A 23,785-nucleotide genomic window follows, 5' to 3' on the forward strand; every position below is an offset into this window, starting at 1 on the left:
CTGGAAAGCTCTTGGTGGAACAGTGGAAGGAGTAGAAGGAGCGAGACTCTCCCCATCTCGAAGGAGCCAGCAGAGACCATTGGATGGTGTGTCCTGAATGGCGTGGAGATCTGCTCCGTGCCAGGCACCCACCTGCAGGCAGGCCCTAGGCCCCGAGGGAGCCCATGGGCAGCCGAGGGCACACAGATATCCCTCGCTGTCTCTGGGTGGGAGAGATGGGCTGTGGTATGCCGTGGGGACCTCGGCAAGGCCACACAGGAGACCTGCAGGGGCTCAGGAAGTGTTTAGAGGGAGCAACCTGAATGGCGAGGGACAGGAAGGCATGGCGGACTCAGGTTTGTGTTTCTGTGGGTTGAGATTCCTCTGATGGGTCCTCTCTGCCATGCTAGGTTATTACCTAGGGCAAGAAGCCGGGTGCTGTGGTTATGGGTGGGCTTGGTGGGCTCTGGCCAGTCTTCCTGTGTTCCTCTGGTAGCTGAGACCAAGGCAAGGTCTTCGAATCTTGCATTCCACTAGCTGTTGGGAACAGCCCCATGTTAATAGCATGTCTCTGGCTCTTAGGGCTGGTGTTCTAGGTGGTAATGGGCCCTGGGTGTCCCTGTGAGACCGTGGGCTTGGTCCGCGCCATCCATGGCCTGCACTATGAATTTGGAGACTTAAGGTAATGTTGCCCAGGGCCACCAATTGGCTGTGTGTCCTGGGAAAATTGCTCCCTCTCTCTGTGCTGAGGAAACAGGTTGGATTCGCTTAGCTACTGTCTACAGTGCCGTCCCATTGCAAGGCAGGGCCGTGTCCTGCGACGGAGAGCATTTGAGCCACTCTGGAGATGCTCAGGCATCCCAGCCCTGGGGCAGAGACTTTCTGGGCATCTCTAGCTGTGCAGCGCCTGCTGGCCTGGGCACACAGAGAGCAGGCCTTCTACGCAGAGTTGCCCTGGGGCTTTTATGAGGTGAATGTTGGCTCCATACTGGCTTAGGCCACACGGGGGACTCCAGCCTTGAGTGCCCAGGTGCGTGGCACATGGACAGAGTGTCTGGGACAGGGACCCTGAACCAGCCTACCCCACCACCGACCTCCACAGATGACAAGCTCTGAAGGCCATGATCCTGGAGGCCTGTGGGCCTGGCTGTAGGATGTCAGGTCTGGAACCACTCAGGAAAGACTCAGGGATGCTGCACGTGAGGCCTGGACACTCCTGCTGACCCCTCCTGCCTGTGTGAGGTTTTCTCCAGGTTGGGAGGGAGACTTTCATTTAAAGATCTGGGTTATTCTGATCAGGCCATTGCAACACTGGTCCACAGGGCCTGCAGGACTCGGTCTCTCAGGGTCATGGGGCGTCCCGGGGTGGCTTCAGAGGATGTCCTAAGTGTGACAGAGTGGGGTCTGTGCTCCAGCCTTGTCCCTCCAGGCTGACAGGGATGCCGCATTTGTAGGTGGCATGTAGGAACATGGATCATGTTCCTGGAGAAGCCCAATGCCCGGCTCCCTCCCTTTTGTTTGTTATGAGGCCCTGGCCATGGTGGCCAAGTGCTGGACTGCGAGTCAGGTGGCCTGGGTCCTGGCTGTGCCCCCGGTCATTGCATTCTCCAGACCTCCATCTCCTCATCTGTCCAGTGGCCTTCCTGCCTCCCCCTCCTAGGCTGAACACCCGGTGGAGCTAAGGTGTGTCCATGTCCTCTGTCCAGGGCCTCCTGAGATGGGAACGGCAGGGGTGGCGCAGAATGCCTGGCTTGGGTTGGGCATGGCGTCCCTGGCGTCAGTCTTCCAAGGAATGCTGAGTGTGTCAGGCGGAGGCGGGTGGAAATGTCTTGGCAGAGAAGCGGAGCTGGAGAGTCTGCAGTGGCCAGCACTGGCCATGACTCAGTAACACAGGCCTGTTGCTAGGCGAGCAAGTGGGCGGGTGGACGACCTTGGTGATGTCCAAGGTACAAGCAAGGTCAGGCGGGAGGTCTCGGTGCACGAGAGAGGCTCAGGCTCCCATACTGCCTAGGGAGCCTGGGGTTTGGGCAGCAGGCCATGGAAGAAAAGGGCCAGCTGTGGACAGGTGTCCTCACTCTTGAGGAAGATGCTCTGACGGCCATGTGCAGAGACAGAGCCTGAGCTCTGGAAATCGTGATTCTTGAAAGCTTCTCAGTGCCGGCGCCTGGTTAAAGGTTGACTTGGGGCAGATTGGATGTGGGAAGATGGGCATGCTGGCACTATACGCTAATGTCTTTTGGGGGCTCTCCCAAGGCTCCTTACCCCCAGGCTGGACTCTAGGGGACTCTTGTGTTTTCTGCACCCACAGCATCCTGTACTCAATGTCTGTCTTCTTGCCCCTTCCAGAGCCCCGGAGCTATGTGGAGTCCGTGGCGCGGACAGCCGTGGCTGGGCCTCGAGCTCAGGATGCTGATCCCAAGAACTTCAACGCTCCAGCTTCCCAGGCCTACAGCCATGAGATGCCCCTGAGGAATGGGACCCTGGGCGGCTCTTTTGTCTCCGCCAGCCCTCTCTCCACCAGCAGCCCCATCCTCAGCGCTGATAGGTAAGCCAGGCGTGCAGGGAGCTTTGTGGAGGACATTCTTGGCCCTGAGATGGGCGAGGGGGCTTCTGGGATCGGCCCAGGTGAGATCGGGGAGAAGTTGCGTCCAGATTTCTGCATCTTGAAAACCACGTTACTGAAGCAACTTAGAAAAGCCAGGATGGCTTGGCTGTAATTCCCAGGCAGTGCTCGATTCCTCCCACGCCCACCGTGGTGCTGGAAGGAGTGAAAAGCACCATCGACATGTACACGCGAGATGCAGTCTTTCCACTGAGGTTAAGATCCACCTACAGTCAGGACCGGTGTGCTCCGGCCCCAAAGTTAACCCAGCTCACCAGCAAGAGCCAACAGGCCAGGGGCTCTGCACAGGGCTTTGCACAATTATTTACTCTTCACCCCGATCCTGGGAGATAACTACATTTTTTGTTTGTTTGTTTTTGTCAGTCGTAGGGTTTGCACTCAGGGCCTGGGCTCTGTCCGTGAGTTCTTTTGCTCAAGGCTGCACTCTACCACTTTGAGCCACAGCGCCACTTCTGGTTTTCTGGTGGTTAATTGGAGATAAGAGTCTCACGGACTTTCTTGCCCACTCTGGTTTGCTTTAAACCATGATCCTCAGATCTTAGCCTCCTGAGCAGCTAGGATTAAAAGTGTGAACCACCAGTACCTGGCTAATTACTGTTTTCATCCCTACATCCTACTTAGGAGGGAAACTGAGACCCAAAGGAGATGCAGCTTAAGATAGCTTTCTTGGCTGAGCAGCAACTGAACCAGGCCTCAGCAGGCAGCTGTGTGGTTCCACAGTCCACATCTCTACCTGTCCTTGAGACCTGTGTGGTGTGCCACTCTTTACAGGATGACAGCCACATGTGCCCTGAGCTGGTAGAGAAGAAAAGTACTTGCAATTCAGGACAAGAGTCATTATTTCCCTGCAAGCAAGCAGAGAGGATTCTGAGGGCTGGAGGTATTTGAGGGGAGTCCCAAAGGAAGGCAGGATGCTGCAGAGTGAAGAAGGGGATGCATTTTAGTGCAGAGTCTAGTGCAGAGGGACAGAGGGCCGGTGTGTGTGTGTGTGTGTGTGTGTGTGTGTGTGTGTGTGTGTGTGTGAACTCAGGGCATACAGTCCTTGAGGAAGGGCGTCCAGGTGGATAGGCAGCACACATCCATCTGAGTGAGGCAGAGAGGAAAGGCCAGGGTTGGGCAGTGGGGGTGGACAGCCTGTGCAGACAGGCTCAGTGGAAGGTTTCAGACTTGAAGTGTAGCGAGAAGCTGCTTGGCTGAGTTTTAGGAGTGAAGAAGACTTCATGCCATGGGCCAGGGGAAACACAGGAAAGGGAGGTGGAGAGCAGTTCAGATAAAGCCTGGAGGGAAGCAGGCAGGGAGACTGCCCACCTGAGATCTCATGGGTCTTACAGACTCCCCATTACTTTGCTCTCTTATCTCCCTTAAAAGCCTGGCAGGCTGTCTTAACCACACCACCCACTTTGGGCTCAGCATACTGAGTCCGACCCAGATCGAGGGTGTGGCCTGGCTTGGCAGGTGAGCTGCGGACTTCTGAGTCCTCAAGCCAAGTTCTCTCCCTGCCCCTTAACCAGAAAGAAGCCTGCATTGCTCCGGAGGTGTGGCCCTGGTTCAAGGCACAGGGATGGCCCTCCCTTTCCCCAGCCTGCCAACGAACCTTCCAGCCAAGAACTGCCCTGCTTCTCACCCCAACCCACCTCTGCATGGTATAACTCTTTTCAGGACTCTAGAAGCCAGTGCTCTTCCTGTAGGATTCATCTCCCAGAATTCCATTTCTAAATTCTTCTCCTCGCTTCCTCAGCCTGCTACACCCAGCTTTCTGCTAGTCCTCAGGATCCAGTTCTATTCCCTTCCTGGCAGGACGTAGCTCTGGGACCTGCTCTGGATCCTGCTCTGGGACCCCTTATGGGTGTGTGGTAGACTTTGTCCCCGCCTGGCCCTTAGTTTTCTCCTGGCCCTTGGTTCTCACCTAGCTCAAGAGCATGGCTTCACTCTTAGGCCACCTGAGGAGATTCTGTCCTTAACATTCGAGCCAGTCATCCTGCCGGCCTTCACTGAAATCCTCTTGATGACGGAGCCTGGGTGACAGGAGGCACCGTGCACGGTGGCTTGCAATGCTAGAGGCTGGAAGGTCGATCTTTGGATGAGCCCGTATCCCCTTATTTCAAACTTCCTCCCAGGATTCCATTTCTTTGCTTTTTTTTTTTTTTCTTTCCAATTTTGAGCCAGCCAGGAGTGAAAGCCCAAATTCTAGTACTCTTAATGGGTAAAGAGAATGGTGACACATTTGGGGAAACTGAGTCAAGGTGGGCCTGTGTGGAAGCACTCCAGGTGCTTCGACTCCCTTTCCTGTCTCTGTGGTACAGGAGGTCCTTACCAGGTCACACCTTTAGTTTTCAATGGTGGAGGTGGCTTTGCCTTGATTTATGGCTTAAGAGATGGCACGGACATGAACTGTGCAACTTGGGGGGTGGGGGGGGGGGTCCAGGAAGGAAAAACTGGGAGAGAGTGAGGGAAGGGGTGACACTGTCCAAGAAGAAATGTACTCGTTGCCTGACTTATGTAACTTATGTAACCCTTCTGCATATCACCTTTATAACAGCAGTAAAAAATAGATGTTTTTAAAGAGTTATCAAGTACAGTGGGGCTGGGGGGTGGGAGTGGGCTTTTCAGTCATACACTGCTGTGTGGAAACTCTGGGCTTTTCACGCTGTGTGGTCCTGACCCTCAGTCTCTTGTGATGGTCCTGTAAGGCATCACTGCAAGTCTCCCCGTTGCTAATGGCCGGTGCTGACCTCTCATCCCTCTGTCTCTTTCTCTCCAGCACTTCGATGGGGAGCTTCCCATCCGGGGAGAGCAGCGAGCAGGGCCCACGCACTCCCACCCAGCCCTTGTTGGATTCCGGCTTCCGTTCTGGCAGCCTGGGGCAGCCCAGCCCTGTGGTACAGAGAAGTTACCAGAGCTCCTCTCCTCTTCCGGGCACGGGCAGCAGCTACAGCAGCCCTGACTACTCCCTTCAACAGTTCAACTCCTCTCCCGAAAGCCAGGCGCGGGCCCAGTTCAGTGTGCCTGGTGTGCACGCAGGCTCTGGGAGCCCTCAGGCCCGCCACAGGACAGTGGGCACCAACACTCCCCCGAGTCCCGGCTTCGGCCGGCGGGCCGTCAACCCCAGCGTGGCTGCCCCTGGTAGTCCTGGTTTGAGCCACCGCCAGGTGATGGGGCCGTCGGGCTCTGGGTTCCATGGGAATGCAGTTTCCAGTCACCCAAGCAGTACAGCAACCACACCCGGGAGCCCCAGCTTGGGTCGGCACCCGGTGGGCACCCACCCAGTTCCAAGCCTCCATGGCAATATGGTGACCACTCCCGGGAGCCCCAGCCTGGGCCGGCACCCCGGAACTCACCAAGGTCTCCATGGCAACACACTAGCCAGCCCTGGGAGCCCCAGCCTGGGCCGGCACCTGGGAGGGTCTGGATCTGCAGTTTCCGGGAGCCCCAGCTTGGACCGGCACGTGGCCCATGGCGGCTACTCCACCCCAGAGGACCGGAGGCCCACGCTGTCCCGTCAGAGCAGCGCCTCGGGCTACCAGGCTCCTTCCACGCCCTCCTTCCCCGTCTCCCCAGCCTACTACCCAGGCCTGAGCAGCCCAGCCACGTCGCCCTCACCGGATTCCGCCGCCTTCAGGCAGGGGAGCCCGACACCAGCCTTACCAGAGAAACGCAGGATGTCCATGGGAGACCGGGCGGGCAGCCTGCCCAACTACGCCACCGTCAACGGCAAGGTGTCCTCCTCGCCCGTCACCAGTGGCATGTCCAGTCCCAGCGCGGGCAGCACCGTCTCCTTCTCCCATACCCTGCCTGACTTCTCCAAGTACTCCATGCCAGGTGCGTCTCCTCCCTCCTGCTTCCTCCGCTCCTGTTGGCGAGCTGAGTCCATGCGCTAGGACCTCTGCAGGGGGCCCGTCTCCCTGGGCAGGTGACTTTGGATGAGTCACACTGGCTCCTGGGCCTCCATTTCCTCCTGTCACTGTGGGTCCTGCGGTGTGAGGTGATAAAGTGCTGCCAGTGTCTGGCATTGCCCTGACCTCCGTGATGATCGGACTTCAGAGCCACAGGCTGAACGCATGCCCCAGGCCAGCCTCTGAACTAAGTGCTATCTCCTTGAATCCCCTTTGGCTTCCTGGTAAGTCCTATTTTACACAGGAGCAAACCAAAGCTTACAAGGCTCCTGTCATTTGTCCAGCATTACATTCGACAGTTAATAGTGGCAGAGCTAGGCTTCCAATCCAGGTCCAAATGACCCCCAAATTCGCATTCTTTAAGTATCGCAGGAGTGGTCTGTATCATAAATCTACAATCCCGTGATTTAATAGAACTTGAGGGACGTGACTTCCATGCTTGTGGCCAGCCCCACCATATATCTGTCACTGATAGTAGAGGTGGTGGCCAGGTAGGACAGGATGAATGCTGGGCCTTCCTACCAGAGGCCAGATTTGATGGAGCCGGCATCGTGGAAGCCGGTACAGGTCTGCCCGGGGAAGTCTTCATCCGTCCTCTGATGTTGCCGTCTCTGGGACCCAGGCTTCTCCAGCAGAGCGTGGCTTTGACTGTGTGCAGAGTGGCTTTCCAGCCCTGCGTAGTCGAGACAGATGTTCAGTGTTTGAGGCGGCCCAGGGGGAAGCCATCCATACCCAAATCCTCCCTGAGCCCGCCACACTGGGACCCTGGAGAACCCCCCTCCACACCCCCCCCCCCCGCTCCACTTCCTGCCACCCTCTTGGGGACATCTGGTTCCCAGCCCCTCGCCTCGAAGGATGCAACACTTCTAGTAGTTGGGATGTTTCCTGTTTCCCATCATCTTTCCTGCCTAAAATAGCCCTGGGAGTCAACACAGGAAGGAAGGCACAGGAGACCGAGGCCGCCCCTGACAGCTCCTTAAACAGGCTGAGGCCACCGCGGAGCCTGGGCCTTCTGAGCGGGGACAGGTGTCGGTGGTAGTGCTTCCTGGTGCACAGCTGCTGGGAAAGGAGATGGCCCCTCCCTGGCCTCCAGAGACAGAGCACAGGGACCCAGGGGAATGCAAACTCTTAGGCATGGACCCATGCAAGCACACTACTCCCTCTCCACTCCCTCAGTGCAGACTGGCTCTCCTCCCTCTTCCTGAAGATGACACCTGGAGAGTTACAATTTGCCCTTGTATGTCTTCCTCCTCTTCTTCCCCATTCCCTTTCTTTTTCACATTGGTGCCGAAAGATGAAAGCACATTAGGTAGACAGGAGTCCTGCAGCAAAGTGGGGTGACTATGAAGAACAGACTCCAAACACAAAGAAATGATAAGGAGGAGGGTGTGGTGGCACATGTCTGTAGTCCCAGCACTTAAGAAGCTGAGGCAGAGGGATTGAGAACTGGAGGATGGCCTAGGTCAATGAGCGCTATCTCAAAAATCAACCAACCTAACAAAAAGATAAGGAGCTAGAAGTGCTAATGAGCCTACTTGGATCAGCACAAGTTAAAAGGATCATACCATATGCGATACGTACGTGTGGTGATGATGAATTAATGAAATAGAAATATCATGAAGGAAGGGCTTGAGGAACGGAGGCTCTCCATCTTGCTAGTGCTCCAGGAAGACAGGATGATGTGTTTGCACCTGAATTCTCCGCTGAGCCTCCTGGGAAGGCCCTCCTGTCTGTCTTCCGGTAGCATGGACAGACACTTGTAACATGACACCGTTGTCCTGTCTTGTCTGAGCTCCCTCTAGAATGCAATGCTCTCTGCAAGATTCCACAGTGGGTAGAGTGTGGGTGGGAGGGTCCCCTGCCCTAGAAGGAGGGTGACACTGTGGATGGCCTTTTGATTCTAGGCCAGCCCACTGCCTCCTTGCCCTCAAGTGGGAGTGGCTTTGCCTTGCATGATCGTGAATCCCACTTTCCACGTGGGAAAGTAGGATCTGGAAGAAATGACCCGAACTGGGCCTGTGAGAAAGGGGCAGAGGGGTGTCAGCCTATGGAGGGAAGATGCTGGAAGGGTTTCCTTAGGGGAAGAGGTGGTGCTTTTATTTCCTTAGGGGAAGAGGTGGTGCTTTTATTTCCTTAGGGGAAGAGGTGGTGCTTTGGGGGGGGGGGTCCATGAGAGCCAGGTCCGTTAATGGTGATCACATGGTGACCCAAGATAGAGGTGGGAGGCGGGGAATGGGAATGGGGGAGACCACTGTGGTCTCTTCCACTCTGCTCTGTTGGGTTTGGGGGACACCCGTTTTTGGGTTTGTATCCTGAGGCTGTGTAACAAAGCACCACATACTTAAGACAGTAGGAAAGGATTTTGTCATAGGATCAAAGGCCAGGAGTCTAGGATCAAGGTGTCAACAGGGCCATTTCTTCGGGAGGCTCTCGGGAGAATCTTCTGGGTCAGTCTCCCCGTGGTTGGGGATCCATGGTATCTCTAATCTTTGTCTCCCCTTCACCGATGCCATCCACCATCTCTTTGTCTCTGTCTCTTCTCTCCTGTTAAGGACAATAGTCAGATTGGATTAGAGCTCATCCAAATCCAGAATGCCATAATTTGATTCCATCTGCCAAGACCTTATTTCCCAATAAAGAAATAAGGCCGCTCATCCATAGGTTTCAGGGTTAGGACTTCAACGTGTCTTTTAAAGAAATCCATGATGTTTCCCTTTCTTCCCCATTAGACAACAGCCCTGAGACTCGGGCTAAAGTGAAGTTCGTCCAGGACACTTCCAAGTATTGGTACAAGCCTGAGATCTCCAGGGAGCAGGGTGAGTGGGGTGAGGGTTCCGGTGCTCAGGAGAGGGCCAGGAGCAGGGTGAGTGGGGTGGGGGCTCTGGGGTTCAGCAGGGGGCGGGGAGCAGGGTGAGTGGGGTGGGGGTCCCAGGGTCCAGCAGGTGGTGGAGAGCAGGGTGAGGCCTGGCTCCTCTGCTCACAGAGCCAAGGCTGAGCTAGACGCCACACAGAAGCACTCGTGATAGAACGTGAGAATGGCAGACCTAGTGCCTGTGGCTCTCCTTAGAAAGATCTAGCAAAGCCTTGGTTCTCATGGGGAAAGTAAAAGTCCAGCCGGCATAAGATGAAACCTTAGCTGGAGGATGGCGGAGGTCTTTAGATTTTATAGAAAAAGAAAGAAACCAAAGTTGGGAATATGGGAGTGGAGGTAAGGCCTACCCCAGGCTCACAAAGACTGCGGGTTTTGTTTCTTAGTTGTTTTTTGTTTTTGTGCTGGGCCTAGGGCTCGAACTCAGGACCTGAGCACTGTCCCTGAGGTTTTGGGTTTTTTTTTTCCTCTCTCTCAAGGCCTGCACTCTATCACTTTGAGCCACAGCTCCACTTCTTTATTTTTATTTTTTTGTATGCTTAGTCAGAGATAAGAGTTCCAAGGACTTTCTTGCCCAGGCTGCCTTCAAACCATGACCCTCAGATCTCAGCCTCCTGAGTAGCTAGAATTATAGGCATGAGCCATGGCACCTGGCAGAAAAGTTATGGTGTGTGTGTGTGTGTGTGTGTGTGTGTGTGTGTGTGTGTGTGTGTGTGTGTGTGTGTGTATCATGGGGCTTGAACTCAGGGCCAGGGCACATCCCTGAGTTTTGAGCCATGTCACCACTTCCAGTTTTGGAGGTAAGAGTCTCATGGACTTTCTGGCCCAGGCTGGCTTTAAACTATGATCCTCAAATCTCAGCCTTCAGATCTCTATCAGCACCCAGCAGGCTATTTTGTTGTTGTTGTTGTTTTTTTAACAAATAAAGTTTTATCAGAATATGGCTAACCTGTCTAGCTCCTTCCCACAGTGGCATCAGACTTGAGTAATCAAAACAGACTGTGTAGCCTGTAAGGCTTAAAACAGTGGTTCTCTGGCTATTTGCAGAAATTTTGCCTACGTTGGCACAGATCTGGTGGTGGCTTTAAAGAATAAGTCTCGGCCGGTTACCTGTGGCTTACACCTATAATCCTAGCTACTCAGAAGTCTGAGATGTGAGGATCTCAGCTGGAAGCCAGCTGAGGCAGGAAAGTCCACGAGACTCATCTCCAAATGTGACTCAAGTGGTAGACTATTAGCCTTGAGCAAAAAAGTTTAGGAACAGCTCCAGGGCCCTGAGTTCAAGCCCTAGGATTGGCACACGCGCGCACGCACACACACACACACACACACACACACACACACACACACACACACACAGAATGAGTCTTGCCTAAGAGAGAATGAAGTCCAAAATGCCCTGTGTGTCTCAAGCCCACCACCAATGTCTTGCTCCTCTCCTCTCCTGTCTCTCCACTTCAGCCATCGCACTCCTGAGGGATCAGGAGCCAGGCGCCTTCATCATCCGTGACAGCCACTCCTTCCGAGGGGCCTACGGGCTGGCCATGAAGGTGTCCTCCCCACCTCCCACCATCATGCAGCAGAATAAAAAAGGTAACGTCCTCTTGCAGGCCGTACCCCAGTGCGTCTTGGGCCTGTGATGGTGGGGGCAGGGCACCGGGAAGTAGTAGCATCTGGGTCCCACCGTGGTGCTTCCTGCAACGAAGCGAGGAAGGTGGGAGGTGTGGACTGAACGCAGAGTAGTAAATTGACCAATTCTTTCTTCCTCTTCCTCCCAGGAGACATGACCCACGAGCTGGTGCGGCACTTCCTGATCGAGACGGGCCCCAGAGGAGTCAAGCTCAAGGGCTGTCCAAATGAGCCCAACTTTGGTGAGTGTCCCAGCCTTTGTCACCATGGTGTGCCCGTCGAGGCCTCGGCCTCTGGTCCTTGGGGTATGACCCTAAGCCCTTCCCACATGGGCTCTGCTTATCACAGACTTCACAGAGAAAGTGAACCATGATCTCATTTCCTCCTTTGTTCTCAGGCTCCTTCACACCCTGCATTCCTGCCCGTATTTGTCCTGTGGGCCCAGTTCTGATTGTTCTGTCATTACAGTTACAATTAGAACTCTAACATCTTCGGTTCTTGGCCACCTACTGTGCGCATGTCACTGTATAGCTGCTTCCTATAGTTCTCTCTTGTCCTTTCTCTTTTCTATCTCTTCTCTCTCTCTCTCTATCTCTCTCTCTCTCTCTCTCTCTCTCTCTCTCTCTCTCTCTCTCTCTCTCTCTCCCTCTCTCTCCCTCTCTCTCTCTTTGTACTGGTATGGGCCTTGAACTCAGAGTTTTGGGCTCTTGCTCAAGGCTGGTACTCTACCAGTAGGACCACCATCCCACTTTGGGCTTCTTTGCTGGTTAATGAGAGGGTCTCATGAACTTTTCTTCCCCTGGTTGGCTTTGAGCTGAGATCGTCAAATATCAGCCCCTGAGTAGGGAGCTAGGATTACAGGTGTGTGCCACTGGTGCCTGGCTCCTGCTATTATTTCTGGTTGTATGACAGTCCTCTGTGATAGGTGTCATCGTCCCCATGTTGAACATGAGAAAACTTGTAAGTTAGACTTATCCAAGAGCACACAGACTCTAAGTTACTGATGTGGGATTTGAGCCCACAGTTTTCTGATACTCCTGTCCTATTCTGAGAGCCCCCTCCCCCTAACTAGAGGGACTTAGGAGAGATGTCTGGGGGAATTCTTAAAAAAATATTTTTCCCCTTTCAATTTTTTTAAATTAATTTGATTTATTTATTTGTTGATGTGGTTCTGGGGAATTGAACACAGATTCTCATGCATGCTAGGCAAGCACTCTACCACTAAGCCACATTCCCAGCCCTGGGGGGTGGGAGGGCATTCTCTCAAGGAAGATTGTTAGGTTCCCCTTCTGATTACTACAGTGATCAGAGATCAGATCTTTCTTGGATTTTGCTGAGAGAGAGAGAGAGAGAGAGAGAGAGAGAGAGAGAGAGAGAGAGAGAGATAGGAGAAAGAGATAGCATGCGAGAGATTGTTCCGCTCTGTGGGTAGCACGAGAGGTAGTAAAGTAGCTGAGAGCTGGAGTGTAGCTCTGGTAGAGGATTGGCCTAGCTTGCTCAGGCTCTAAAAACAGAGGAAGCTGCTGCAGGTGCTGTGTAGAAGGGTGGCTGTGGGGAGGCCGTGTCCAGGGATATCCCCCTGATGTGGGGGAGGGCTATCCGGGGATATCCCCCTGACATAGAGTAGGTGTGTCCGGGATATCTCCCTGACGTGGGGGAAGGCGTGCCCAGGTATATCTGACGTGCTGTCTTACCTTCCTGCTGCAGGCTCGCTGTCGGCCCTGGTCTACCAGCACTCCATCATCCCGCTGGCTCTGCCCTGCAAGCTGGTCATTCCAAACCGAGGTAAGACAAGATGCCTTGCTCACCAAGCCCAGCCAGCCACGGCCTGTCCCAACTTCCCCGCCACTCCAGAGCAGGGGGCCAGGGTGACCAGTCATGTTGCCAGTCGGGGCAAACTCAAAACCACACGCATTCCATCATTAAAGAGCTTTACCCTAGGAACCTACGTAAGTTGACATGCCGAAGGGTTCCCAATTCTCAGAATTCAGAGCCTCTTCCTGGGACGACCCCTAAGCAGCCTGAGACAAGTCACTAGAGGCCGATGCCGCGGTGGAAAAGATGAAATCTATTTATCCCATGATGTTTATCCAGTTAAACTCATTGAATTATTAATAATAATTGGCCAACATTATTAGCTTAAAAGTTCAACTATAACTTCAATAGCATTATTAACCACACAACTGAGACACTGATTACATTACGTTTTATACAGGCTTGACTGTGCAATTAAAAAACCATTTGAGGTTTAAATTGTTTGGAGGAGCAGTTCTCAAAGTATGGTCCCCCAACCATGTGGTCTGAGAACTGGTTAAAATGCAAATGTTCTCAAGCCCCACTGCATTAGAGACTTTAGGTTGGGCTCAGAGACCTGTGTTTTAATAAGCCTGCACCTTACCAGCTGCTGGTGGCTCATGCTTGTAATCCTAGCTGCCAAAGAGGCTGAGGTCTAAGGATCACGCTTTGAAGCCAGTCCAGGCAGGAAAGTCCATGAGACTCTTATCTCTAATGAATTACCAAAGAGTCAGAAGTATGGCTGTGGCTCAAGTGGTAGAGTGCTAGCGTTGAGGAAAAAAAAAACTCAAAGACAGTGCCCAGGCCCTGAGTTCAAGCCCCAACACTGGCACTAAATAAATAAAAGTCTTCACACTAAAATATGAAAAGCACTTCTAGAAACAAGACCAAATTCTTTTTTTTTTCTGTTTCAATTTTTTTATTAAAGTATAATTGAAATAAAAATTGTACAAGGCACAGAGTGTTTTGTGATTTATTACTTGCTTATTATTTGTTCAGCTGGGCACCAGTGGCTCATGCCTATAACCCTAACTACTCCGGAGGCTGAGATTTGAGGACCAGGGCTCAAAGCCAACCCTGGCAAGAAAGTTTGTGAGACTCTTATCTCCAATTAGCTAGCAGAACACTGGAAGTGGTGCTGTGGGCTCAAGTGGTAGAGTTCTAGCCTTGAGCTGAAGAGCTCAGGGAGAGCGCCCAGGCCCAGAGTTCAAGTCCCACCACTGACAAAAAGAAAATAAAATAGTTGTTTGGTGCCAGTACTGGAGCTTGAATTCAAGGTCTTGTTCTCTCATTTGGCTTTTTCCACTCAAAGATCGTGCTCCACCACTTGAGCCATGCCTCCATTCCCTACTGTGATGCTTTGATATACAGACATGTTGTGAAATGTAAAGCCAAGCTATTTTGCATATCTACTCAGTTCTTAGGTGGGTTTTTGTTTTGGTTTTTGAGACATTAGACTCTTAAAGCTTAGGTTAACCCCAGGCTCAGCTTCTTGAGTGCAAGTGTAATCACTATCACTCAACAATGGCTGTGCTGCATTTGTGGTTTAATGATGAGGTCATTTGTTCTATACAAAGATACATCAGTGCAAAACAACAACAGCAAATGCCAGTGGATGAGCCTGAAGCCTTGCCTTTTGTTGAGTACTAGACCAAAAGCTATATGGCTAGCTACTTAAAAGCCTAAGGAATGAGGATTGCCCTTCAAAGTCAGTCTGGGTAGGAAAGTCTGTGAGACCCTCATGTTTATCAGTGAAGTACCAGAAAAGTCAGAAGTGGAGTTGTGGCTCAAGTGGTAGAATACTAACCTTGAGCAACAAAAAGCTTAGGGACAGGGCCCAGGCCCTGAGTTCAAGCCTCAAGACCAGCACCAACACCACACACACACACACACACACACACACACACACACACACACACACACACACACACCCCAAAACAAAAAATACCTTCCAGGTTTTGGTGACTTACGCCTGTAATCCTAGCTGAGGAGGCTGAGATCTGAGGATTGTGGTTCAAAGCCAGCCCATACAGGAAAAGTTCATGAGTCTTATCTCCAATTAACCACAAAAAAGCAGGAAGTGGAGCTGTGGATCAAGTGGTAGAGCACCAGCCTTGAGCAAAAGATGCTCAAGAACAGTGCCTAGGCTCAGTCTAAGCTCCAGAACCAGCACACGCATGTGCTTGCACGTGTGTGCGCGCGCACACACACACACACACTCTTTTTATTAACACTTTTGTATTTTATTTTTATTTAAAAAATTTTTTTTGTCATAGTGACGTACATAGGGGTTACAGTTTCATACGTTTCATCCAACTTGCTACCTCCTCCCTCATTTTCCCTCCGCCTCCCCATTTCCCTCTCCCCCCATGAGTTGTACAGTTGGTTTACACCATGTAGTTTTGTATAGACAAACGCTTATAGAACATCTCAAAGACTCGGTGATAGGGTACCACCACCACCACCACCACCACCACCACCATCACTCTCCGTCACGGTCTCAGCTACTTGGCTAGTGACCCAGCTTTGCCCGATTCCAGAGCTCTCAAGCAGTGTGCTGAGTACTTAGAGTAACTGTGTCCAAGGCCAGGCCAAGCCCCGGGGCCTGATCTGAAAAGCCATATCCAGTGCACAGAGTATTTGCAGAGCTTGCCTTAGGCCCAGCCAAATTCATGCTTTACTTTTTTCCCCCCTAGCTCTTAAGGTTTTAATTACTACCTGCATTTTTGTCTCAGACCCCACAGATGAATCCAAAGATAGCTCTGGCCCTGCTAACTCAACCACTGACCTGCTGAAGCAAGGAGCAGGTGAGTGTTCACCTGAGACTGGACCCATGCCCAGGCCTTTCTTTTCTGCCCTCTCCTGCACGAGTGGGTTGGAAGCCTCTCCTAGGCTCAGATGTCGCTGTGCTGATCACGTTGCTACATGCAGAGGCTTTGGCCTGAGGCTGGCCTGACGTGAATATGCTGATGTCTCCCTGAACCCTGAGCCTGGGCTGTTGTCATCCCATTCCCCAACCCCTTGACTTCTCCTTGGCTTTATTCTAGCCTGCAATGTGCTCTTCATCAACTCTGTGGACATGGAGTCACTCACCGGGCCACAGGCCATCTCCAAAGCCACATCTGAGACACTGGCTGCTGACCCCACACCAACTGCCACCATTGTTCACTTCAAGGTCTCTGCCCAGGGAATCACACTGACTGACAACCAGAGAAAGTAAGCATCTTCTATCCAATTCTATGATGGACTGTTTCTTCCTGCAACCCAGCTGTCTGACCATACATCCATTCATTCATCCATTCATCCTTCCTTCTGTCTGTCACCTATCTACCCATCCATCCACTCATCCACCCATCCATCCATCCATTCATCCTTCTATCTGTCATCTATCCATCCATCCATCCGTCCATCCATCCTTCCTTCCTTCTATCCATCATCTATCATCCCCCCATTTATCCATCCATCCTTCTATCCATCATCTATCCATCCATCTATCCTTCCTTCCTTGTATCCATCATCCATCTTTCTATCTATCCATCCCTCCATCTATTCATCCATCCATCCTTCTATCCATCCATCTACCCATCCTACAAGGATGTGCCTGCATTGTGTACAGCTGTCAATGCAACCTATAAAAAGTCCTTGCTTTCTAGAAGCAGAGTCTTTGCCCTTAGGCTCTCTTTTAAACGTGTCCCGAGCCCATTTCCTTCCTCCTCCAGGGTCCTCCCGTTCCTCAGTGCTGGTTTCCTCCCCAGTCCTGGGGTCATGTTTCTGTGGCACACCTGTTTGCCCCTGTGCATTTCTCAGGCCACGGGCCATCTTGCTCCTAAGCAAGTGGACCCATGGCAGGCAGAAGATGGGAAAGTAACCTGCCCAGTAGGTGAAATGTAGGAAAAGCAGTCACTGAAGTACTCATTCTTGGTTTGTCTGTGCCACAGGCTCTTCTTCCGACGACACTACCCTCTCAACACTGTCACCTTCTGTGACCTGGATCCACAAGAAAGAAAGTAAGTCTCTTGGACAAAACAACAACAACAACAACAAAAACCAGACAAATTTCCTTTCTGCCTGCTGTCTAACTCTGCAGTGGTTGCATGCGTACATCCTTCTGTAGTCTTGGCTCAGGTGGAAGGTCTGCCTGTAACCCCGGGCAGTGCCGTTGCGCTGGGCATCTTTTTGAGTCTTTTTCTCCAGAGACCTGGAGAAGCTCTGTCTCTCAGAAGTGGGGGTTCCTCTGTCCTCTCTCAGAAGGTCTGGTTCAGGCCTGGGGGCTCAGAGGGAGAGGTGCTGTGATTTACCTCGAGTGTCTTTTCTCTCCCCAGGTGGATGAAGATGGAGGGAGGAGCCCCGGCTAAGTAAGTGTGTCTTCTTTGTCCTCTCCAGTCTAGCTGGTCTTGTGTGCCTCTACCGGTGCAGCTGGGGCAGGTTTAGAATCCAGGACAGGGGTTGAGAGAGGGCAGTCTGGCTCTTTGTGCCAAAAAACACACAGTTTTAGAGGACAGTCCAGCCACATCTGTGAAACTAAGAAAGGAGAGCAAGTTTAGACGGAGAGAGAGAGATGGAAAGGTTTGGGGAAAGAACAGGTGTATTTAAGTGGGTCTTAAAGGAAAGGCGTGATGCGCGGACAGGTGGAAGTGGATGTGGAGATTGGTGAAAGATTGCTCCCGAGGAGGGCATGGCCCGGCCTCCAGCCTGCAGGCTCCTAAAACAAGGTGCTGGCCCGTGGGGAGGCTGGCAATGGGGACTGATTGGAGGAAGGAGAGGGTGGAGGCGGGAGAGGGCTTCTGGGAGGCCACCTTGGTTGGGATGGGAGGGGATTGGTCAGCAGTCTGGGAACCACTAACCTTGAGGGTGGTGTGGGACAGAGGGTTCTTTAGCGCCCCCTCCCCCCCCCCCCCCAGTCTCTGTGCCTCCCCCCTGGTGTTCCTGCTGGCCAGCTGGGCGAGTTGGAACTTGTAGGCACAGCAGGTGACAGTATTTAGGGCGTGGCGTTAGTTGGCCAGCTCTCCATCCTAGCAGAAAAGGGCTCCACACAAGAGGCCAAGAGATGTCCCTCGCCCTGCCACGTACACTTCACCCCCGTGGTTTCCTGAGCTAGCAGAGCAGTTCCAAGCACAGAGTATATGATGCGCGCACGCACGCGCCCGTGTGGGTGTGTGTGTGATATGCATGTGGTATGTGTAGATATATGTGTGTACAAATGCATGTATACACACACACACACACACACACACACACACACACACCAGGCAGAGCCCAACTTGGCTAATTTTAGCCATGCTGAGCCATTCCAGGCAGAGGGGTTTCCATCGGAATCTCCAGCTGTCCTGATGTCCCCATCTCGCTCTAATTAGCAACATGCCGGCTGGGAGAGGCCCTGAACTCACATTCTGTTCTCTGCCCTCATATTTTTAACTCCGTTTTGCAAAAAGAGAACAGCTAGGTCTCTCCAGTCTCGGACAGCAGGGAGGGAGAGGGCGGACAGGTGGGAGGAGGTAAGGGACAGCTCTGTTCTCTGGGGTTCCCAGCCTAGCCAGGGGTGGGAGCAGGGTCCCGCTTCCCCTTTGCAGGGGAAGGGGGCTGGTGGTTCACACCTGTAATCCTAGCCACTCACACACAACACACACACACACACACACACACACACACACACACACACACACACACACACACACACACACACACACAGGCAGATTGGCTCTGAGAGGCTGGCTGAGAGCTGAGGATGGCATTTCAGAGACAGTCTGGGCAGGAAAGTCCATGAGACTCTTTATCTCCAATTAACCACCCGAAAACCGGAAGTGGAGCTGTGGCTCAAAGTGGTAGAGTGCTAGCCTTGAGCAACAACAGTGCCTAGGCCCTGAGTTCAAGCCCCCAAACTGAGCCAACCCGCCCCCCCCAAAAAAAGCCAGTAGAAATGAGGGAGCAAGAAGTAGATGTCTGTGCTTCACAAACCTGCATGAATACAATTAGGCTTTTGTGTACCCCAAATGCACATAGATGCATGCAATGTATAGACAGACGTGGTTCCCCAGAAAGGGGAAGTCGTGGCCAGCCCTGAAACACAGCAAGACATTGTCTCCAGGACTTGACTTTGCTGGGTTCCTCCCTGGGCAAAGCGCCATTTCCGATGTTCTGGAAGAGTCGGGGTATGGGAGACAGTCGGACCTGAGTCAGACTTGCCTCTGAGGCCGCTGTCGGGACTTGGGGGTCCTCCTACTCCCCCCTCACACCGTTTCCCCCCCGCTGCCCTCCCCTGCAGGCTCTTTGGCTTTGTGGCCCGGAAGCAAGGCAGCACCACGGACAATGCCTGCCACCTCTTCGCCGAGCTCGATGCCAACCAGCCTGCATCCGCCATTGTCAACTTCGTCTCCAAGGTCATGCTGAGCGCTGGCCAGAAGAGATGAACCCCGGGAGTCTTTGCCTAGCGCCAGACGGTCGGGGTGGGGGCATGTGGGAGGGGACCCACCTTGGACCCAGAAGGAGGACCTGGGGGCCACTTTTGGGAGAAGGAGAGAAGAAAGTGCATGGTTGGGGAGAGGGAAGTGAGTTATGGAGGGGAAGGGGAGAGGGAGAAAGAGAAAGAATGCGACGGAGAACCTGAGATTCCCCTGGGTAGATGGAAACTGCAAGAACCCAGTGCTCCTCCTGGCTCCCCTCTGTCCCCTGCAAAGAGAACAGAGCCCCTCAAGAGGAGGACTCACCTGCCTCCTTGGGAATCCATATTTCGGGGGGGGGGGGGTAATGAAAAAGCTCAGTCTCCTCAACCCACCTGCTCTGCAAGGAGAAATCAAGCTGAGAGTCCCTTTTCTGGCCATCAGCAGGGCCGGTTGCTAAAGCAGTCAGCCAGCATGGGCCATCCGTGGTGGGACTTTCTCAACTTTCTTAGACCAGAGCCCCCCAGGTCTGCACTGTGCTCCCCTATATCGTTGCGGGGTGTGTATAATCCTTACCCGCAGCCACAGACTCTGATCCGCCTCTGTCTGCTAGAATTATTCTGAACAGCTCTGCTTGCCTGGGCCCATGTGTCCACACACATGTGCATTCCGTCCCAAGGGAGTGATGGGTGACAGAGCATGCAGCATTATGGGTAGCAGCACGTGCTCCCTCTCTCTCTTTCTCTCTCTCTGCTGGTCCACTGCTCCTGCCCTCTAGCGGCACCCGTCCAGGGTCACCTCTGTCTCCACTGGCAGAGCTGGAGCTGGGTTTGAGGACGTGGAGACTCAGATATTTGTATAATCACAGACCAGAGGGAGAGATCTGTCAGGCAGGGCAGCTGCTGAGCCCCCCAGCCTTCCCAGAGGAAAGTGGATCGCAGCCAGCGGGGGCTGCCCAGGACAATGCCTTACCCTTTCTTCTCGGCCTCCTTTCTCAGCTGGGAGCCCCAACACCAGCCTTAGTTCAGACTTGCTCCTTTGCATGATGCCTTCTGGGGTGTGGGGACCAAGCCTTTCTGCCCTGCCCTTACAGGGTCCTCCTGTTGGGGTTCATCCCGAGGAGCTTGCTTCCCAAGGCCCCACTCCGCAAGAACACGGGGACTCCCCGAGTCCCAGTCTCCACCCAGGTACCCCGGGGGGTGATGTTGGAGGGTCCTGGGCTGCTACCAGAGCACCGTGTGGCCTACCTGCAATGCCAAAGCCTTGCTGTCTCTCCTTCTGCCTTAGTTTCCCCCATGCAAAGCCACAGTGACCACCGAGTGGTGGGCCAATGAACGGTATGCGCTTAGACTAAAGGGTCTAGGATCCATTTGGGCAGTTAGGAGACCCCTGGCCACCATCTCCAGGACTCTTAGCCAGAGGGAAAATTCACCAGGAGTCCATTCTAAAGCCTCTGGGGGAGGTAGGGGGGGTTCCTCTAGAGAGAGGCATTGTATTGATATATAAATATATATATATATAATATATGTGAGACATACTGACAGAATCTGTAAGCTAATAAAATATAAGAAAAGGTGACAAAAAAAGGAATAGGTAAATTGACAAGAAGTATTTATTGTTTTCCCATATTACCTTACGGCCTCTCTGGCCATGAACCAGTTTCAGTGGAAGTAGAGCCTTTGCACACCTTTATCTGTGGAACAGCCAGAAACCCTGGCCTTGGTTTCCCTAGACTGTGTCTAGAGCTGTAGGGCTCCGTGGTGAAGGGGTGCACGAGTCTAACCCTCTTGCTCGCCCCCCCCCCCCACTATTTTCTGGCAATCCAGGGGCCCAGCTCCCGGAATGAGTAGAGAGCACCTTGTGACCGAGGGCCAGAGCAAGTGTGTGAGTGTGGTAAGACCCAGCTGTGTGCGGCTGGGGGTGCTGTCTATTTTGTGATTCTTTTCTCCTCCAGGGAGCTGTGTCTGTGTGGGGGTAGGGAGAAGGTATATTTCAGGGAGCTGGGAAGCATCTCAGTTAGACGGGGAGCAGGGGCAGACTCCCCAAAGGATAAAACCTTGGGCTTAGTGACCGAGCGCCTCCTCAAGTGTCCTTCCTTCTGGGATAATTCAAACCAATGCCCCGTGGCCCCTCTCTTCATTCCCCGTGGACCCCAGAGTCCTTCTTCTGAGATAGGAAAAGTCCTCTGCCCGTTCTTTGTAAATACTGTATCCTATGTTGCACAGTCCAGGGGCTCTTCCGGTCGGGGTGTCCTGTATGTGCTTGAAGCTGGGTGGGGTCTCATGCCCCCTCTGGGTCTGTGTCTGGGGTCAGCTTTTACACTTGCTTTCCCACCAGAGCCCACCAGTATGCCCCTCCTCAGTGTGGCTAGCCCCTGTATGTCAGGCCCTCACCACGCGAGAGCTGTGGGGAAAACCAGGGACCCCACTGGAGAGTGGGTCAGTTATTCCCAGCATGCCTCTGGAGGCCATGGGAGCCTAAGGGCGTCAGCCTTTCCAGAAGAATGACGTGGGAAGGGGCATGCAGACTTCACAGTAGCCCCACTTGGGGGACGACACCATAGCCTGCTGCCCTTCTCCTCTCCCTGTCTCACAGGTGGGCCTGGGCATGTGCACACCCATACGCACAGACACCTGCGTGCACACACACACACACACATGCACACACGAACCACTCCGCACCTGCAGTCTACTCTTGCCAAAGATTTCCTTTAAAAGAAAGCACTTTGATTCATTGCTATTATTTTCTAAGTGTTTAGCGTCCCCTCCCTTGACGTGGTTTGCCGTCGTTGGCTGTTGAGTCTGCGTGTCAGCAGGAAGAGTGCTGTCTGATCTTGAATGTGGGTCCAGGGATTGAACAAGGGTCTGGGAGACATGGAGGGAAAGAGCAGGACAGACATGGCCAGCCTGAGATGTCGAGACAGGATGGTGGCAAAGCCGGGCTGCCTCTGGCTGCCCAGCGGGTCTCGGGGAGCGGCCTGGGGGCTCTGTCCCAGCCGCAACCTGGAGACAGGAGGTCAGGAAAGGACATCTCTGATTTGGTAAGGGCCCTCTGGGGTCCTTGTGGCTCTTCCCAAGGGGCCCAGAGGAAGGAACTGGGCCTGAGAGTAATGGAGCGGTCACCTCAGAGGGACCGAGGCCCCCGCCTGCTATCTCAGTCCTAGGTTTGGCCTTTGCCCTCTCTCACGGGAGCCTTCCCCGGCACCTCTGATGGCTGTGGACATCGATGGCCAGGATTCCTGCCCCCCTTCCCCGGGTTCTTGAGGGGCTGCCGATGTATTGAGACTGGCTATGTGTGACTGGGGGAGCGGGGGGCTGTGATCACTCAATAAAAGTTTGCAGGAGGCAGAAGAGCAGCAACTCTTCTGCCTTGTTCTGAGGGCCTGGGCAGAGGTAGAACCAGCTCCCTGTGCTGCCCAGTGGGGTACAAAGGGAACCCCGAGTGTGATACATGGCCCTCCAGCCTTACCTCCTGGGATTCCTCCCTCCTCATTTGGTTTTTCCCCAGCTTTAGGTCTTGAGGGGAAGTTGGGTACAGGAAGCAGCCATCCCCTCCCCGTCCCCCTCAGCTGGGGGGTCCTTGAAAAACATGGGGGGCAGAGCACTAGAGCTGTGTTTTACCCAGCCTCAGGCTCGGGGATCCTGAGACTTGTGTTTCCTTGGTCAGTGGTAACATGGGATGTGCATGTGTGTGTGCGTGCAAGTGTGAATGTGTGTGAGCGTACTGTGTTCATCTCTTTAGAGAACTTAGGGGTGGGGGCCGGACGTGGTAGGTGGTGGGATGTCACGTTCAGTGGGACACACAGCAGCGAGAGGAATCGAGATCGAAATGGTCTCAGGCTACTGGCACAACCTGGCTCTTCTCAGCGGCGAGGTTGCTCTTGAGTGACGTCTTGGGTTTTGTCTTCTGATCCATGTTTACCCCGGGTGGCACTCTCCTGCGTGTCCACATTTGGTTTGTGCATGTGTGTGGCACATTCAAAGCAAATGTAAGCGATTCCCAATGTCACAAGCCCACCCTTGGAAAAGCAGTCCCGGTCTCTCCCCTCCTTCCTCCCTCCCCCTCCCCCCAGCTGCGTATTTATATAGATGGAAATGTACTTTATATTTTGTATCGTGGTGACTATAACCTCTGCCACCTTGTATAAACCCTGCCGTGTGCGCCTCTTCCCAGACGTGAATGTATGTACACTAATGCTCTGCCCACTCCTGTACAGCGCCTGGCCTCCTGCCATCTATTGTACGGCCTTACAGAGATAAAGCTAAAGACAAATCCACACTGTGCTCTCTCGCTGTGTTGTTTTGGGCGGGGGGGTGGGGGTGTGTGCTCTGACCGGTCCGCAACAGGCAGAAGGGGGGGTCTCTCTTGAGCTCCAGCTCTGTGGGTCCTGGGGTGATGGGTCTGGAGTCTCCCCACCACTGAAAGCTGGGTCCTGAGCCCTGAGGGTTTTTCTTCCGCACATTTTTACCTGGAAGGAAACTCCAAGTCATAAAAAAGAAGAAGGAATAAGTTTCTCGAACCAAGTGGCTGAGAAGGGTGGGCAGAACTGGTGCCAGGAGCTCGGATGGCGGGAGCAGGGAGGAGGTTCTGGGCGGCTCGGGTCTCAGGCCCGGGTGGGGTG

General features: G+C 53.4%; 1 protein-coding gene and 1 long non-coding RNA gene across 18 annotated transcripts in view; one reads left to right on the forward strand and one right to left on the reverse strand.

Moving 5' to 3' along the window:
- Tns1 (tensin 1) overlaps positions 1-23,440 on the forward strand; it is a 160,634-nt gene extending 137,194 nt beyond the window's left edge. For 14 of the 17 annotated variants that reach the window (XM_048344781.1, XM_048344780.1, XM_048344782.1 and 11 more), the window contains 11 exons: positions 2,326-2,524; positions 5,364-6,421; positions 9,225-9,311; positions 10,826-10,957; positions 11,143-11,235; positions 12,701-12,778; positions 15,523-15,594; positions 15,835-16,003; positions 16,726-16,794; positions 17,110-17,142; positions 19,050-19,825. In XM_048344781.1, the coding sequence (XP_048200738.1) occupies positions 2,326-2,524; positions 5,364-6,421; positions 9,225-9,311; positions 10,826-10,957; positions 11,143-11,235; positions 12,701-12,778; positions 15,523-15,594; positions 15,835-16,003; positions 16,726-16,794; positions 17,110-17,142; positions 19,050-19,194 (2,135 nt within the window). In that variant the 3' untranslated portion in view covers positions 19,195-19,825. Of the gene's footprint in view, positions 1-2,325; positions 2,525-5,363; positions 6,513-8,947; positions 8,955-9,224; positions 9,335-9,427; positions 9,839-10,825; positions 10,958-11,142; positions 11,236-12,700; positions 12,779-15,522; positions 15,595-15,834; positions 16,004-16,725; positions 16,795-17,109; positions 17,143-17,276; positions 17,283-17,834; positions 17,846-19,049; positions 19,826-20,116 lie in introns of those variants that run through there. The other 3 variants (XM_048344792.1, XM_048344790.1, XM_048344791.1) reach the window with 3 other exon arrangements.
- LOC125350322 lies at positions 1,158-15,516 on the reverse strand. The gene is made up of 3 exons (XR_007210718.1): positions 15,262-15,516; positions 15,105-15,114; positions 1,158-1,172 (listed from the first exon to the last, which is right to left on the reverse strand). It is a non-coding gene; the product is annotated as an uncharacterized LOC125350322 (long non-coding RNA).
- Positions 23,441-23,785: the final 345 nt, after the last annotated feature.

This window comes from Perognathus longimembris, chromosome 4, assembly GCF_023159225.1.
Source record: "Perognathus longimembris pacificus isolate PPM17 chromosome 4, ASM2315922v1, whole genome shotgun sequence".
Taxonomy (NCBI): domain Eukaryota; kingdom Metazoa; phylum Chordata; class Mammalia; order Rodentia; family Heteromyidae; genus Perognathus; species Perognathus longimembris.